Source organism: Nannospalax galili, unplaced genomic scaffold (assembly GCF_000622305.1).
Source record: "Nannospalax galili isolate Female #2095 unplaced genomic scaffold, S.galili_v1.0 scaffold2527, whole genome shotgun sequence".
In the NCBI taxonomy this organism is placed as follows: Eukaryota; Metazoa; Chordata; class Mammalia; order Rodentia; family Spalacidae; genus Nannospalax; species Nannospalax galili.
Window position 1 is genome coordinate 84259 of NW_008356852.1, and position 18173 is coordinate 102431.

Sequence of the window (18173 nt, forward strand, 5' to 3'; positions counted from 1 at the left end):
CACAGGTGTGAATGAATGTGGGGGGGAGGGCATGTGTGTGTGAGTGTGTTTACTCATGCATATGTGTGTATACATATGTATGAGTGGAGGGACATGTGTTCATGCACACACGAGTGTGTAGGTAAGCATGTACATATTCATATGTGCTTACATGTGACTGTGCATGAGTGTTTTCATGTGCACATGAGTGTGGGTGTGTATGAGGGCATCTGTATGAGTGTATTCACATATTGATGAAGGCATGTGTTTGAGTGTGTTACACAGGCATGTCTATGTGAGTATGTGTGTCTCTGTGTTGCATGCACAAGGATTGATTTTATATTATTTTCTGAAAATTAGTGACTGAGTTGATTTCAGCTACACAATTACTGTTCTAAGACTCCCTGAGGCCATGGAGACATCTACTCATTTTCAGAGGACACATCTGTGTGTAGGCGTTTACCCTTTCACAGATGGCTCCCACATGGTTATGTGGAAGGCACACAACCATGAGTTCACACACCAGGCTCCCCTTTCCAGGAGCAGGCTCCCCCTTCTAGGATCAGGTCCTATCTTCTAGGAGCAGGCTCTACCTTCTAGGACCAGGCTCCCCCTTCTAAGAGCAGCCCCCCCTCCAGAAGCAGGGTCCCCCCTCCAGGAACAGGCTTCCCCTTCCAGGACCAGGCATGGCCAGAGCTGCCCAGAAGCCAAGCTGACACTGAGTATGTTTCTCTTATAGCTGTGCGCTGCCCCAGCATTGAAGGCCAGCTGTCGGATCACGTGCTCTGGAGGCTGGTTTCGGGGTCCCTGAATGAGTATGGAGCTCAAGTTCTGCTCAGCTGCAGCCCTGGCTTTTTCTTAGAGGGCCAGAGGCTCCTGCAGTGCCAAGCCAATGGGACCTGGAGCACAGGAGAAGACAGACCAAGCTGTAAAGGTGAGTGACCAGGGGCATCTTGCTGGGTGCAGGACTCTCACATGTATTAGCGGGACCACCTGTGAGGGCATCTGTTCCCCATCAAAGTCCTGTGGATGGAAGCAGAACCCGAGTGTTCAGGAGGCATGCTCCAGCAGATGCCTGTGAATCAAATGTCCAAGTCTCTGTTTTCCTTGTTAATGACAATATTTTATAAACTTCAGAGTATTAGAACACTCAAAAATTTCATATCAGTTCTAAGATAAATCAGAGCCCACGTTTAAAGGGATTATTATTGTGCATGCAGGTCATGCAAAACTACTCATTAGGGTCTTGGGAAATAGTACTTATGCTGAAGATATCGGTCTCTCACAATGACTCTCTGGAAAAGGGAGATTATTATATGCCAGGCACATGGCGAATGGTTAAATAGAAATAAATCGGAAAATAAGACAAAACTGGACTTTGATTTATGCATCTTTAGTGTTTGGTCTTTACTGATTGTTCATAGGAAATCATCAAGCACAGCTACAGACAGTGGGAACAGATCTGTGCAACAGACAACTTAGGAGGAGTGGAAACAGGGTAGCAGGAAGACAAACAGCAGCTCGGTGGGTGGGGGGAGCTGGCTTAGATAACAACTTTAATTCACTTCTAATAGGACAACCGCTCATTAATCAGGGACTACAAACTCACCAGGAGCGCAGAGATAACTGAAGAGGGGTGGCCATGTCAGATGCTCATATCTTAAATGCCCTGTTTTCCCGGGATCCCTGCCCAAGCCTGCCCTCAGCTTGGCTATGATAGCTCCTGGTTGTCCTGCTCCTTGGTTTAGGTGATGATCAGCTGGCCGGGAAGCCACAGTGAGTTTCCTCTGTCAGAGTCCTGTCATGACATGATGTTCCTTCACTCCCTCCACTCACCCCATCCCTGCACCCCATAGAGCTCCTTAGTGATCTGGGGACTAAGCATTAGAGCCATAAAGGATGAGGACTCACAGAGCTCAGACCTGTTCTTTGTTTTGGTTTCTTACTAATCAACATGTTTGTAGTCATTCTTAAACCAGGAAGAGGACCTGACAGATTTTAGCCCCCTGGGGTGGGCATTAACGAAGGCTCTGCACCTGCAGTAGGCCCCACACAGTCTCTCCTGTACCTGTGTCTCTGTCTTCCACAGTGTGACCAAGATAGACAGGATCAGCTTGATGCTAGTGCCAGAAACCATTCTCCCAGAAGAATTCACACTTAGAAGTAAATCTTTACAATCACCACATTCTCCTGATTCTTGAACCCAACAGAGTAGCAGCAAAGTGACCCTCAATGGGGAGGAGGTGGAGCCAGGCCTGCTGTCTAGCAGAACAGGTCCTCCCAGCTGTGGCTGGGGTCGCAGGGTGTGGCCACAGGTGATGTGTCTCCTGCCCCCACCAGCCCTCACTGATTCACTTCCCTCAGAAGGCCAGATTCTCAGTGTCTGTAAGGGCTCCCCTAGGCAGGTCAGTCCCATCTCGGCATTCACGTGTAACTGGAGGTAAACTGATTCACAGCCTGGAAATAGCTCCAGGTCTGCAGGAAGGGAAAGGATTTCACAGGCTGAATGCTCCCACGGCAGCAAACCTGAGGCTGTCTTCCAAGTTTTCCTTTCCTGTATTTTAAATGAATAATGCTAATTATTTTAAAACTTTTTAAAAAATTTAAATTAGAACTGAGAAAACAATTGTATCTTAATCTATTAAAAAGAATAGCAAATCTCTTGTATGTTAACATAAATACTATGCTTTTATAAACAATAGGGATTTATTTCTGAGCCGAGCGACAACCAGCAAGAAGAGTGTCTTTTCCAGTCTCCTTCTGAGCTGGCTCCAGAGAGGTGGCTGGGTCCGCACAGCTGGGTCCATCTCAGTGGAGATGTGAAAACTGCTCAGGTAGTTGGTTGGAGGGATGCTTGAGACCCTGGAGGGAGTCTGGGGTCTCCAGGAGTCGTCAGGCTGTTTTGAGATGAGCTGTGTCGACAGACTACGGCATACACAGATCCAGCACCACATCTCAGGTACGCAGAGCAGCAGACAGAGCACCACCACCACAGAAACCAACACGGTCTGCAGTTTGTCTCCTTCCCCTTCATGTTCCTTCTGGGTGCCGGAGCCGTCAGGGATCTGACACCCAGCTGTTGCTCAGTAGCTGATGTTGCTTCTCTTTTTGGTACTAGAGTTTGATAAGCATTTCTTCCTCCAAAATTTAGTCTTAAATAGCCACAGAAACACAGTTCATAGATGTTGAGGGGTTCTATAGACTGTCAAGGCTTTATCCCCCAAAAAGTAAACTGAAAAAGATACTTTTAGAACCTTATAATGTCTATTTTCTGGAATCTACAGAAATTGATGAATGCCTTAGTCCATTCTCTTATACATTTCCATTTTATTGTAACTTAAAATCTCTTCTTTTCCCATGATCCCTATTTTACCCATATAACTCCCCTCCCAGAATGCAATATGAATCCTGGTGGTAATATAATTTTATTTAAACACAATTTCTTAATTAAAAATGTTTAAGATGACACATTTTCATAAGCCAAATTGGCCAGCCTGTGGTCATTTCTCTATAGAAGAAACAGCTCTTATCGACATGGTGCTTGGTCTAAACCAACAGCATCTTCAAGCATGTTGTCATAGAAACCACTGGTGTAACAGCAGTGCTGTAATTTATTGGTATAGCCTGAGGCTTATCTTAGAATGGCTGGGCGGGGATTTGCAGGGGAACTACCTACTGCATTCTGTTGTATCCCCCAGGGGTTGGTCTGCACTGCCTGTCCCTTAGCTCAAGAGGAAGAACAGACCTTTGGCCACTACTCAAACACATCTGCAGTACCCTGAGACCAGCTGAGAAGTTCTCCAGCTTTTAAAGGGCTCCCATTCTCACTCCAAGTGGTTCGTGGTTCTAAGTCCATAGAGCATCTGGGTCTCCACAGGAAGGAGGTTGTGTTTCAACCCTGGAGTCATTTCTCTGCAGTCTAAGGCATCAGAAGGCAGATGGGTTTGACAATATCCAGGAATGCACACCCCAGTCAGGCACTCCATGCACGAAGAAAGCTAGCATTCTTTCTCATAACATTTTGGTGGGTAGAGTTAAAAGCAATAAACATGTTCGTTGTAGAAATCCATGAATCAGAAAACAATCATCTTTGCATTTTGAAATTTAGATAGACACAAAAAGCTAAACTGGAACTTTTAAATGTCTACAGAAAGCATTCCCTTCATTCTGGACTCTGTGTTTCCTAACTACGGATTTAGAGTTCTCTGAAAGCAGACCTTTGTCAGGTTGAAGTGCAGTGGTCAGGTTGGCGTCCAAGAGCTCCTGTTCCTAACCAGAGGTGTGTGTGTGTGGACTGGTGGCTAAACACAATGTTATGGGTCCATTATCACAAATCAGCACATGCATTCCATCCACATTTGAGAATGACACTGTCATTGCATCTAATCTGAGGGTGGGAATTAAATACCATGAGACAGAATTTGAGAAAACACATGTTCAAAAGCTCTATGACTGCTTGCTGCTGCACAGGCAGCCAGCTACATCTTTAGAATGTTCTATTTGGGGGAGGTCTTCGTATGTTTAGTGATGGATCACAGCTCTGGGCCCCTGGACCTCACAGCATGACCCTGATCCAGATACCAGGATTTCATCTGTTTACAGGCAACCATATCCAGGACTCTGAGCGTGTCCAGCCCCTTTGTACACGGGACAGAGCACAGGCTCTTGGCTGTTCATGGTCATTCTAAGCTAGACATGCTCATGGGAGCTTTATTGGCCACGGTAGTTGAAATCACCTACACTTGAGCTTGTTATAAGGATCCAGCCTGTTCAGGGGAATGCTGGCCTCATAGCAGGAGAAAACAATGTGCCCTTAGGTTCCTGTTTCACAGCAGGCCCCCATGAAGGCCAGGGCTGATTTGGAAGAGGAGAAGGACGATTCCTTGTGGGGAGAGCTGTCACCCAGCTCTAGTGGAAAGACATCATGTACAGAGAGCAGAAGGTGATTTCTGGGTGATCTCAGCATCTTTCTTCTCTAAGTCATCCAACCAACTCTGAAGGAGCGTTGTGCGTTGTGAGTGAGGATATGTTTTCAGTGGTGTGGAAAAACAACCCTAATGAGTTTAATTTTGGAAAGTAGAGGGGAATGTGGAGAAAAGACTTTCTCCTTGCTGTTTGACAAGGCTATTTTAGGTAGTGAAGGACTCTCCAAATTAGGCTTTTCCAACTTGTTCTGCCTTAATGAGCTGGGACTACATCCAAAGGAAACACAGTCTAGAATTCCATTATCCAGCTGCTGAGAAGCCCCATTTTTGTTTCATTAATTCTTTACGATTGAATGAACCTTATTAGAGGACAGACTTTAAATAGTCTCCTCAGCAGGATGTGTGAGCCTAGGCTGGGAGGACAGAATCATATGTGGAAGGTGAGGGACCTTCTCCCTGGTCTACCACTAAAGGAGCATGGTGCTCTCCATGAAGAATGTGATCCAAACTTCATCATTTGACACATTTCTGATAAGCACTGAAGTTGCAAAACATGATCCAATTACTTAAATGGCTTCTAAACGAATTGCTAAATATCACAGTTCAAGGAAGAGTTCACACTGTGTTTGGTGGTGTTTGGGAAAGGGCTTAGAGAAAAGTTCATAGCAAATCGTAGAGATCTAAATCCCGCTTGAATCCATTGACATTTGGTACTGCACACACAATATCAAACTGCTGAAAGCTCACACTTGGTGCTGTGTGGCTAAGCAGCCTTAGACACTGAGAAATGGGACGGTCTCTCGGCAAGACCTTCTCTAGAGCTAACTCCAGAATTCTGGTGAGTGACCCCTATAAACCACACTTAGCCTGGCTCCCTGCTAGTCCGTTTGAAACTGAGCTGGTCATTACTTAGACTCAGAGCAGCACGACTGAAAGGTTTGATTTCCGTGGTACATGTGTGGAGATTTTCTTCTCCTGGTTATCTGTAAGCATGTTTGTGGTAGAATTTTCATCACTGGGACAAATACCCAAGGAATGGTTTTTACTTTACCTTTATTATATTGTTTTTGTTTGAGACAGGGTCTCATATAGTAGCCTATGCTGGCTAGGAGTTCACCACAATCCTCCTGCCTCAGCTTCTGAAATGGTGAGACTGTAACCAAGAACCAGCACACTTGAGCAAAGCAGGAAAAGAGGAAGGATTTATTGGGATCGCAGTTTCAGAGGTTTCAATGTAGCCCGTGGTCCTCTGGCTTGAGTTGCTTTGTTTCTACCTAGAGAGAAGGAGGAAAGAATTTGCTCACCTAAGGCAGCCAGGGAACAGAGAGAAACAGACTAGAGTCCGGAATAAGATGGACCCTTCCAAGTTCCCTTGCTTGATGCCTGATGCCTCACACCAGGTCCTACCTCCCACAGAGTCTACTTCTTCCCAGCAGTTCGTTCTGACTTTTAATCCACTGGTGAATTAATTCAAAGTCCCAGTGGTCTACTCACCTGTCAGTCACTGGATCCACCAGCTGCGGTTCAGGTCTTGAACATACCAGCCTTCCAGAGGACACTGCCTACCCACGTTGCTGTGGTTTAGATGTGAAATGTCCCCCACAGACTCATGTGTCTGAACACTTTGTTCCCAGCTGTGGTGTTGCTTTCAGAGGTTGGGGAACTTTTAGGAGGTGGAGCCTTACTGGAGGAAGTGGGCCTCTGGGGAGCAGTCGGGGGTCCTTGAAGGGCCAAGTCTCTCTCTGCTTCCTGATTGGCTGGAAGAGGAGCAAGCTTCCTAGGCTCCTGACCCCATGAGCAAGAGTAGCTCCCACACCTACAAACCCCACCGTGCTGCCCCACCATGAAATGCGGACCTAAAATGAATCCTTCTTCCCCTAAATTGCGTCTGTCAGGTGTTACATCAGAAGAATGAGGGAATGGCTAAGACACTGACGGACATGACAGTCACACAGTCCCTCAAATAGGTGCTCGGCTTTGTCACTGCAGCTAACCTTGCTGAGCCCACGGCACACTCACCACAGCACCAGAGTGTGCACACCAACATCGCTCCTCCCCAAGTCTGCAGCACAGCCCTCCACAGCAACAGCCATCCTCAGCCCCAGTAAGGATCTGACAGACTGTTAGAGGACTGTTGTGCTCACCTGGCTGAGCCAAGACCTTGTGATCTTCACAGTGATGTTTTCCCACCTCTGGCCAGTCCACTGTGGAGGGGAACTCAGTCTTTTTGCAAATCAGCAGTGTGGTCTTAAGTACTGCATATATCACACCTTGTGCAGTGCTCAGAGCTCTAGGGTAGCTTTTCTCAGATGTGTTCTTACAGGTTTACTCATTTGTGAGCCTCTGGTGGCCAGAAGCCCCAAAGACTTCAAACTATCTCATCTTATGAGATGCTATGGATTTTGTGTTCAAGTGTTTATGCATCTGAGGTGCAAACATGTGGCTGGCATCAATATCCCTAGTGTGGGTGACCATTAGTTTACCTCCAAGACTGGAGAGATTTGGGGGTCACAGTGGCTGTGTTCCACCACAGGAGGGCAAGGTTATCTCTGGGACTTATAGCCACCCTGTCTGTGTCCACATGGGACAACTCTGTGTGTACACTTACTAATCTTCTGGAAGGTTCCACATGTCCTTAAGTCAGCAGGTGCAGGGAACTAGCACATCATCTCAATCAATCACACAAGTAAAGAAAAATCAGCTTGGCCCTGGAGTTGGAGTCAGAAGTCCTGGATTTTAACCCCACAGTATTTCGTTCCTGCTGGAGAAGGGGTTTCCTGTTCAGTCCCCAGCAGGCTCGTGTGGTGTCCCCTCGTGATTTTACCATTCTCTGGACTGATATGGATAGGAAGGTGGACAGTCAACTTGCCTGTAGATGTGCATAGAGGGCAGTGTTTGGGGTACTGTGTGGCTCTCAAAAAACCGTTTATTGATCTGTGAGGATAAGAAAACTTCATCAGTGATTGCAGGGACCTTGATAGCTTGGGAATATGACAGAACTTCTAAGAGTCCATGTTAGGGACATTAGGGAAGGAAAACCGAGCTGAGGGATTACTGATATGTGTGCCGAGTCCTAGCAGACCTTCCCGAGGGAGGCGTGCTCTCTATGAAAGAGGGCACTCGGGATTTCTGTTTGGGAGTAACACCCAGACCCGTACCAACACTGACTTTGTCTTTCCAGTCATCTCCTGTGGAAGCCTGTCTTTTCCTCCGAATGGCAACAAGATAGGGACACTCACTGTGTTCGGAGCCACCGCCATCTTCACCTGCAACACCGGGTACACTCTCGTGGGTTCCCACGTCCGTGAGTGCTTGGCCAATGGCCTCTGGAGTGGACCAGAAACTAGGTGTCTGGGTAAGCTGCTCCATGTCTCCTGTTTAATCCGAATAAACCTTGCAAAGCGGTGACAGTACTGCTTCCTTGATTGCTGAGTCCGGCCTCTCAGCTGCCTGTGGCTTCTTTCCTCTCGGAGCGTCTGCAGGTGACATCTCTTTAGTTTGAACAGTGAAGAATGGTTGTATTTTGCTTTCTGTTCTATAAAGACTGTCTTCTAGAGGGGCTGGAGCGATGCTTTAGAGGTTAAGAGCACTTGCCGCCCCTGTTGAGGATCTGCGTTCCCTTCCCAGCTTCCATGCCAGGTGGCTCACAACCCCCTTTAAATCCAGCTGCAGGGGATCCAACACCCTCTTCTGGCCTCTGTAGGCACTGCATACATGTGCAGAACCTCCCCACACATGCATGCACCTAATTAAAAATAAAAAGTAAAATCTTTAACAAAAGACTGTCATAGAGGGTTGAGAATATATAACATTCAAAACCACTACAAATGAAGGAGACACAAATAATTTCAAAAAAAAACTTACACACATTCTACCTGTTTAATGGTTTAAAATTCTGTCATGAAATTGAAGTGATGCTAATCTAAAGCTATGTGAATACCTTAAGCTGTTTGAAACCATGTGTCTATAATAAGAGTTTTGACTTTCTAAAGATATTCCCTGCAATAATTTTACAAGGGGGACTGTTTCCATTAAAAATGTTGTACATAGTGTGGACACACTGTGCGCACACAGATGCAGATGTGCCACTTTCTAATTTTACAAGGGGGACTGTTTCCATTAAAAATGTTGTACATAGTGTGGACACCCTGTGCGCACACAGATGCAGATGTGCCACTTTCTAATTTTACAGGGGGGACTGTTTCCATTAAAAATGTTGTACATAGTGTGGTCACACTGTGCACACACAGATGCAGATGTGCCACTTTCTAATTTCCATACTGAAACATCTTACTTACCTGTAGTACCTGACCTCCGTCCAGCACCCGCCCCCTCCTTCCCCCCTCCCTCCTTTACCCACTCCCTTCCACCGCCCCACCGCCCTCCAGCATCTCACTTTCCTCTAGGCCCCTAACAACGCTCAGCACCTTCCCTTCCCCCAGCACCAGGCCTCCCTCTGCACCTTTCCATCTCTCTACTCTGGCTGCACTGCCTCTGTCACGTTGCTGGTTTTCAACCTCGCAGTGCTGAGGGCCCTGGAAGACTTCAGCTGCGTCTCCATGAACTTCAGAACTAGAACAAGGTTCTGGAAGCTTAGTAGTAAAACCTGCTCTTCTTTTGACCTCGGCCAACAGGAGAAAGAGAAGTCAAGTCAAAGGAGGTTCTCACACGTATCCACAGAACAATCCTCGCTTATTTGATTTACTGTGGTACTGAAAGAACAGTCTAAATACGTGTGCATATTTTGTGTTACTACATTTTATATATTGATATACATTGTATCATTACACATAATTTATACCTAATACATTATACATTACACATATGCTCTCTTGTTGAATAGAATCATTATCTTTCAGCAGACTGAGCAATCTCCTTGGAATGTGAGACAATTTAGAGAGAGTCATGGGAGCCTTGGAGGTTTTCTAGACATTCCTGAATGTTCTTAAGGACTTGGCCATTGAGGAGCAATCTCCCTAAGGCAGTGCTGGTGCAGACATCTCTGTCCATGTCAGTGGGATTTAGGACAGAGGATGGTGGGTGGTCTAAAACATACCTCTGCTTGTGTGGAGGTCCTGCTCATCAGAACCCCAACCAGGGGTGTAGGTTAAGCTGTCCTCAAGTTTGAGAAGTTTAAATGGCACATTAGGTTATTAAACTGTGAAATCAGGGTCATTTTGAGTCCTACTGGTCTATAGTAAGCTGTTACTTATCCTGTATTAGCCTTCTGCTTGAGCGTTAAGACTTGAAGTCTTCAGGGTGACAAACAGGAGTCAGCTATCCTGCAAATCCTGTCTCAATCAGACTCAGTCCATCTGAGAAAACTTTTTGGAGGATAGATGGCCAGAAGTGAGTCTATTTGCTCAGAAGAAAGAAACTAAACATAAGGAGAGAGAAAAGCTCCAAAAAATAATGTGTAAATAATGTGGTATAGAAATGGAAAGAAGGAATATATAGGAATAATTGGAGAGCTAATAAAATTAGAGGAGCAAAATACTTAACAGAAGGAACAGTTCAGAAAGGGTTGAACTGGCACATAGCCACACATGTGTAACCAGTGCTTAAATAATGGGCAGTAAATTTCGGGTGAAGATTTAAAAGCTGAGCAGATAGAGTTTCATGGTGACCATTGAGACTTGAGGGCCGAGATTCATAATCTTCCTAGTATGGTCTCGGTACCAGACTGCTGATGGGAGTCAGCATGATCTAATGCAGCAACAATGTGTGTTTGGGCAATTGTGAAATCACATGTGTGGCAAATGTGTGTGGACCTATAAGGAGGGGAGGGGATGGAGACTGTTCCATTACCAGAGGAGGCTGTAAGATGCTCAGATACATGGCCCAGGGCAGGGTTCGTCCATAGCCTGGCACAGACACATGTAGCTGGTTCTGTAAATAGCTCCATATCCCACATGCTAACTAGAGGCCTTATGGAACACAGTATCTGTGAGTAACTTCTTTATTAATAACATATACATGGCATTTTTGTGTTTTGTCCTATGTTTTTATTCACATTAAAACACACAGTAGGGGCCTATCCCTCCTATCACAGATGAGAAAATTGCTTAGAGATGCAAGAAACCTGTCCAGCTTCATAAACCGAACCACTGTTAGAAATAGCTTGTATGTGTAAGTCGTGTGGTTGCAGTTCAGGACTCCCAAGTACTTCTGGCTCTCTTTGTGACAAGGTTCCCTCTCAGAAGGCAGGTTTAAGAGAGAAGTACACTCTTCCACCCACACGGGGGCACTGGAGGACGAACTGGAAGCCACCTGAGTTCTAGAACCAACGACTTATGCTAAGGAGAGGGAGGCATCCCTGGGGTCTGCTGGGCTGGTGGCTGGGCTTAGATGAGATCACCTGTGAACCTGGCTGTTGCTTTTCGTCCATGCCCTGGCCTGATTTGTCATTTGAATCACTGCATCCTTTGTTTCTATTGTTAGGACCTTCCTGAAAGAACTCTGGGTTTCTACTAAGCTAAGTGACTTTGAGAGACTGAGACACAGATGTGCAGTGCTCCCTGGACCCCAGGGCAGCTAGCTCAGTGGTCACAGTGGGAGGTGATTCCCAGTAACAATGGCGGCATTTGGTGTGGAACTTCTTAAAGTTCAGAAAATAGTCTATGGAATCCCATGGCTTCATGTCAAGGAGAGACTACCTCTTAACAAAACAAAATAACAGGCCCTACATCTGTGGCTTTGAGAAATATACCATCTCAGTGAATAGGATATGGGTACCCAAAGTCAGTCAGGAGTGCCAGGAAGATGGCAGAATGCTACATGGGGCAGCAAGTATGTTTCCCTTGATGTGATCAAATACAGTTCTAAGGACAGTATCTTAAAGAACACATCTGTTATAGGCAACAGTGCTAAGGACATAAAACCCCCTCACCTGTGACTGGTGTTCTGTTCTGTTCTCCCTGGGTCCCACTGTCAGCTCCACTCTCCAGGAACCACCAAATCCTCTCCATCCTTTATATACCTCAATGATTCCAGCTCTGCAGGGGAGCCTATCTGGATATCGAGACTGGCATAGTCCTACCATAAAGGATCTGGTGACCTTGATTTGGGAGCAATGTCTGTAAAACTTTAGATCATTATTTTTGCCCAAGAGAGGCATAAGGAAGTGACAAAGAGCTATTTTAAGGTATTGGAGATGCTATGATACCAAAGATAGAATGAGCTGGCTGTGGTAAGTTTTGACAGCCCTGGATGGGTAGGTGAAGACACCATGAAAACCTGTACAGAAAAAATAAAACTAATCAAATTCATATGCTGGGGTGTGAACTGAGGGTTTGTGATGGCATTAGAGGTACGGATCTTCCACCATTAGTTGGTGACAGCAGACACAGTGTACAGGAAAGTTCTTTGCTTTCAGACTCAGTGTACAAGCCATCTGCCCACTGACAGAGCTAGTTAAAATTGAAGCTCTGCCCAGCACCACAGTGGAGACTTGTTTCATAACAGAGCTGCTCACAAAGCTCTGTGCCCGGGGCTACATGCTCCCTGAGCTATATTGAATTGCAGACACCCTTCCCAGCATAGACACTCTGGCATGTACTTGACCAGGTTGTGGATCAGGATCTATTTATCTGGAGGACTACCCAGAGGAATGCTTTGTGTTGGTGTGGTCCTTCTGGTTATGGTAGTATTCTAGCTGTGTCCAGAGGTGTCCAATAGCAAGGTTTATTTCAGATCCTCTGAGCAGAGAAGATAAATAGATCAGCACCTGCAAGAGTAATTCTCACTGGCCAAGTCTTGAGGAATTACCTGTAACAGAACTGTGTTTGAGGAGGCGGGGGGTGTCTTGACTCACACTCAATAATGGAATCTGTGCTATGGTGGAAGTTCCTAATCTGAGTTCTGAGCCTGAGCCTCTGACAGAGGACTGTGTGTGTGTGTGTGTGTGTGTGTGTGTGTGTGTGTGTGTGTGGTGTGTGTGTGCAGCTTTGCAGATGATTTCAAGATGAAGGTTTGTCCATGCCTGTTATCGCACATCCCCACAGAAGTTCCCAGAACATGCTGTGTTAGAACTCCCTTGCCTGTGCTGTGACGGAGTCTCCACGGGCTCTAAGTTGCCAAGGATTGTTGTGTGTTCCCTTCTGTAAGGTACGTGCTTCATGCCTCTCTAATTTGGAGCATTAAGCTCTGGGAACACAGACCCCATGTCTTCTCCATCAATCACCTTCTAATCCATCAGGAGACCTTTATCCTCAGCCCACTCTCTTAATTATGTTCTTGTGTTTATCTACCTTGTGGTAATTTCCCTTTACCCCAACGGTGAGCACATGGTTAGAAAGAGGTGGTGCGTTTATAATCTAGGGTCCCTGTTGTAAAAGTGTTCATTAATCTCTTAATAACACTTAGGGCATGTAGATTTTTCAACACAGAACGACCTGCCAGCTCACCCCCTGGGTTAATTCTTTAATCCTTGCTATTGAAGATGCCTCTGATAAAGACAGCCTCACATAAAACAACAGTATGCTTCCAATAAATTGGGCTGCTATTTGAAGTAGGCTTGCATTTGTTGAACCGTAATAACAGTAAGACAGAAATCTTATGATGAATATAATATTACAGTGACATTCACAAGACTAAAATGGTTGGATCTCATGATTCAAAATAGTATTTTAGAGCTTTTTTGTAGAGTTAAAGGAATAAAATTGGAATGCATTCTTCAAATACCGTGTAGGTTTTGAGAGGTCCACATTAAAATTTTTCAATAAAATGACTGAGAATGATAATGCTCACATTATAGAAAAAAGAGAGGATTAATCCTTCCCTCCCCCAGGGTGTCTGTTCTACCATCTTTGTGTAAAGTACTTGCTGTATCTTAGTCAGAGAAGGTCAACAGTTCTGAATCGCCTTGCACCAATCTTGAATGTTCTTGGCTTGGGGAAGAGTGTGGGGAAATATTCAGCCATGGTCATCTCCATGTATTTCAGAGTATTGCCTAAGATTCTTTTAATTCATCAAGAATTTCTGCTTGTATTAAGAGGGTAATAGGGTACAGTGCTTCTTTTCTTCAGAATCTATAACGTAAGGTATCAATTAAGTAAAGGACAGGCCCTTTTAGTAAAAAGTTGGGGATGATGAATGGCCACAGGGCAGTATGGACAAAGGCTTAGACAGGTATAGACAGATGGTGACTGGGAGGTATGGACAAAGGCTTAGACAGGTGTAGACGGGTAGAAGGGACTGAGCATGGCTGAGGAGACATGGGGAAACCACGTGGATGGCAGGTATGATATTAATATATGGAAATGGAATCATGTGATTCCAGCAGCCGCACCTATAGTGACAGTGACCACTGCTTGATGCAGATTAGCTCAGAGGTCTGAACTGAGAACATGCCTTGGTAGTTAAGTGGGAAGGCAGAACAGTGTGCTGTGCCCAGATAAACCCAGCCCCAGGAGCCTTGGAAAGATCAGTGATACCACAGACTTCTACACTGAGTCAGGCATTGGCTCAGCCCATGGTACAGACCTACACTGAGCTTAGAAATTGATTGCGACAGTTCATAGTAAGAGAAATCATACTGCCCACCAAGACAAAGCAAAAAAACCATTCACGATACCTCAAAGCCCAAATATTTGGCACATGTACTAATGAAGAAAGCTTCACCTTCTTTTGTGGAGAAACCCAAATTTGTCAGTATTTGTGCCCTGTGTACCTGGCAGAACTTTCAGGTTTGTGAGAACTCAAGGCTGTGTCTTGAGAGCCACAGATGCTTTTCAGGTAGATAAGCCTGGGAAAGAAATGTCAGGCCAGGGTTTAAAATACTATGTACTTTGGAATTACCCATTAAATAAAAAAAATGAAAGTTTTTGGGGTTTTGTTTGGTTTTGGGGTTGGTGTTTATTCCCAGCTGGCCCAGCACTCACCATGTAGACCAGACTGGCCTTGAGCTGACGGATGCCCACCTGCCTCCCCATCCCAAGTGCTGGGATTAAAGGCATGTGCCACCACATTCAGTGAAAGGTTTCTTTTTTATTTAGCTTTAATGTGTGTGTGTGTGTGTGTGTGTGTGTGTGTGTGCGTGTGTGTGTATGAGTGACTGTCACATGTGTATGAGTGTCCCCTGAGGCCAGAAGGGATGTTGAATTCCCTGGAGCCAGGGTTGCAGGCCCAGCTGGGTCCTGGGAACTGAACTTGTGTCTTCTGGAAGAACAGAAAATGCTCTTAACCACTGAGCCATCTTTCCAGTCTCCAGATGAAAGATCTTTAAAAACCCCAAAGATTGTCCAAACTGTGGTATCAAGCATGGCCTAAAATAGATGTCAATGTCCCAGGATGCATTTGAAAAATAATTGATAACAGTGCATTTTGTGACTGAGGAATTGGCTTCATAGCTGATGTCACTCTCAGTAGCATAGAGTGCTATGTGGCTCCTCAAGCCATGGCTGCTTGTCCCCAGAAGGGCTTCATGATCTCAAGACACATCATGTTTGTGTGAGATAGAGAAATCAGTCCACCTCACCCCAACATTTTGTACTTAGAAGGAAAAGTCTCTCCCTTCACTGTTCCAAGGTCCCTTTAACACAGATAGTTACGCAGACGTAAAAAGACCCGTGGGTGTTTAATGCCAATGCCAGTTATGCCTGTGCATGGATCTGATCCACGTGCCCTTTCACAACCCTGTGTGACAGCGAAGGAGGGCCTGTAAAGTGGCCCTCATGTTCACTGTCTGCAACAGCCCTGGCTTAGCTCAAAGCCACTCATCACAGAGTGGAAAGCATCCTACGGTCTGCTGTTCTAGCTCCCCTAAGAGGCAAGATATTCTTCTTTCTTCTTTGTTTTTTCCAGAGTTTTAAAGAATAAACAAAGTATTTGGAGGATTTCCTACATGCATATAAGGTGTTTTCATCAAATGCAAGCCCACTCCGTCCCCTCCAACTCCCCCTGTATCTCCCCATCACTTTTGATGCAGGATATTCTTTTAATTATTTATTTAATAACAACATACTTAGAAGAAGCATTTCATGACAACAGCATTGACATATTCAATAGCAATTTCCTGAGCTAAGATGCATCTCTTTCAAAATTGGCTGTAAATTTTTAGGTTTACAGTTGAATTACTACAGTTATACAATATTGTACACAGTAGAAACCTCATAAGACATAAACTTAAATTAAGTTTTAACCTTTAAAATAGATCTCTATTTCCTTATTAAAATACACAGTTTTCTACAGAAAAATTCAGCTTTAATGCAATTAACACTAAGATGTTGGCGCATGCATCTCTAATCTGTATGTATCTGATTATTACTAGTCATAATCAGTTGCACTTGGATCCTTGGCACCTGTGTATATTGTTTCTTGTTATGTAGCCTTTAGCTATACACATGGATTCTTAAAGAATTATATTAACTCCTTTAATCTTTGGTTATACTTTCCTTTTGGGTGTTTAAGACCATACAGTTCACCCAGATAAACCAAATCATTTTTTAAAATTTTAAATAACTACATGATTAGAAGCATTTCACTACAGCTTTAACATATTCAGTAACACACTCCAGAGCAAGAGTCCACCTCTTTCACAAGTGAGTGCAAGTTTCTAGGTTCGCAGGTGAGTTAATACAGTTATACAATATTGAACCCAGTATAAACCCTATGAGACATAAAATTGAATGAGTTTTTAACCTTTAAAAAAGATCTCCATTTCATTTAAGAATATATTGTTCCTTGCAGAAAGACTCATTGTTTTTGCTACTAACACTGAGATGTTGGTGCACAAATCTCTAATCTGTATGTATCTAATTATTACTAGTCATAATCGGTTGCACTTGGATCCTTGGCACCTGTGTATGTCTATAAAGTCATTGGGTAGATTTCAATGGTAATGTTTATCACCTCTACTAATCAGCGTGACATAAATTTCCATGCTTCCTCCTCAAATATAATATTTTTTTAATTTGTTGATTTGTGTGTGTGTGTGTTTATTACACAGAATATCCCAAACCATCTTATTCAACTATACACCCACTTCCCAGATGGCACCCTCCCATAGCCTCCCTCCCCCCACTAGAGCCCTTATACTCCGATATCCCTGCTAATGTCTGCTGTGTTGTCAGCACCCCACCCACTCCCCACTACTTGTCCATCTGGTGAATCTAATAAGCCTATCTAGAGGTCTTTGTTTTAGGAAGGTCAGCTGTTCCTCATCTAGCAGCAATCAGTTGTCAATATTCCCTTAGATAAGATTGGGGTCTGCTGTTCATTTTCCCAGTTCTCTGCTGGGTTATTACCTGGGAGTCCCTTGGGCCACCCTGGCCAACAACTCAAAAGAAGGTATCTTCTATCGGGCATTGCTGCTTGTTATGTAGCCTTTAGCTATGCATATGGACTTTTAAGAAATATAAATTGGGGCCTTTAATCTTTGGTTATACTTTCCTTTTGGGTGTTTAAGTCCATACAGTTGTCCCAGATAAATCAATTTATTTTTACTCTTAAGGTCATTTGAGGATCTGTTCCTAAGGGGCCATGTGGGCTTGGGAGGAGCCCCTGGCTCCTTTTCTTTTACCAGTTCCACGTATGTGAAAATAAGTCAAAAGTCCTGCTCAACCATGGTTGACTTTGCTTGGAAGCATGGAGGAAATGTTTCCTCTGCATTGACCCTCCTCTTTACACTGGTTCAAGTCCATCTGGTGGGGTCTCCTCAGCCTCCTTGATCAAGAGGACAGGTGACCCACCACCATTATAGGACATTTTGAGAGATGTTCATGGTCCCCTGTAACTAGTCGACCTAGGAGGGCAAGGAGCAAAAACTCTCCTTTATGTCCCTCTGACCAATTTATTATAGGCCTCAAAGTATGTCTGTAAAACATCCAAGAAGGTTGGTTCCACCAGTCTGGTACTTTTAATTACTGTGTGTCATGTAGATATATCTTGGGCAAAGATCAGTTGTTCTCAGATAAACCTTACCTAGACATATATTTCTTGATCTGCTATACAAAATTTGTTAGTAGGTTGAATATGGTTCCCTCTGGTTTTCAAAACTAGCTAGGCATTATTTATCTCTCACATTGTCTCACCCCTCCATCATGATTTTCCCACTTAAGGTGCCCCCATTTCCCCCCTTTCTCCCTTTGTCCCCCCTTTCTCTCCTACTAATACCCTTCTCCTGTGGTCCTACCTCTTTGAGCTCCTTCTTTCCCTTTATCCCCTAGGTTCCTTGTATACCCTTCCCTCTCCTCTCCCTTAAACTAACCCAATTTTTATCCATATCTCCCTTATTAAGGCCTGCTTCCTACTGTTCTTCTCTTTCAGGTC

The 18173-nt window shown here is 44.6% G+C and overlaps 1 protein-coding gene across 1 annotated transcript in view; it reads left to right on the top strand.

Annotated features, from left to right (window-relative positions):
- Nucleotides 1-18173, top strand: part of LOC103751354 (CUB and sushi domain-containing protein 1) — a 144169-nt gene that overhangs the window by 70901 nt on the left and 55095 nt on the right. The window contains exons 11-12 of the mRNA XM_008854744.1: nucleotides 719-913; nucleotides 8086-8259. Of these exons, the coding sequence (XP_008852966.1) occupies nucleotides 719-913; nucleotides 8086-8259 (369 nt within the window). The remainder of the gene's footprint in view (nucleotides 1-718; nucleotides 914-8085; nucleotides 8260-18173) is intronic.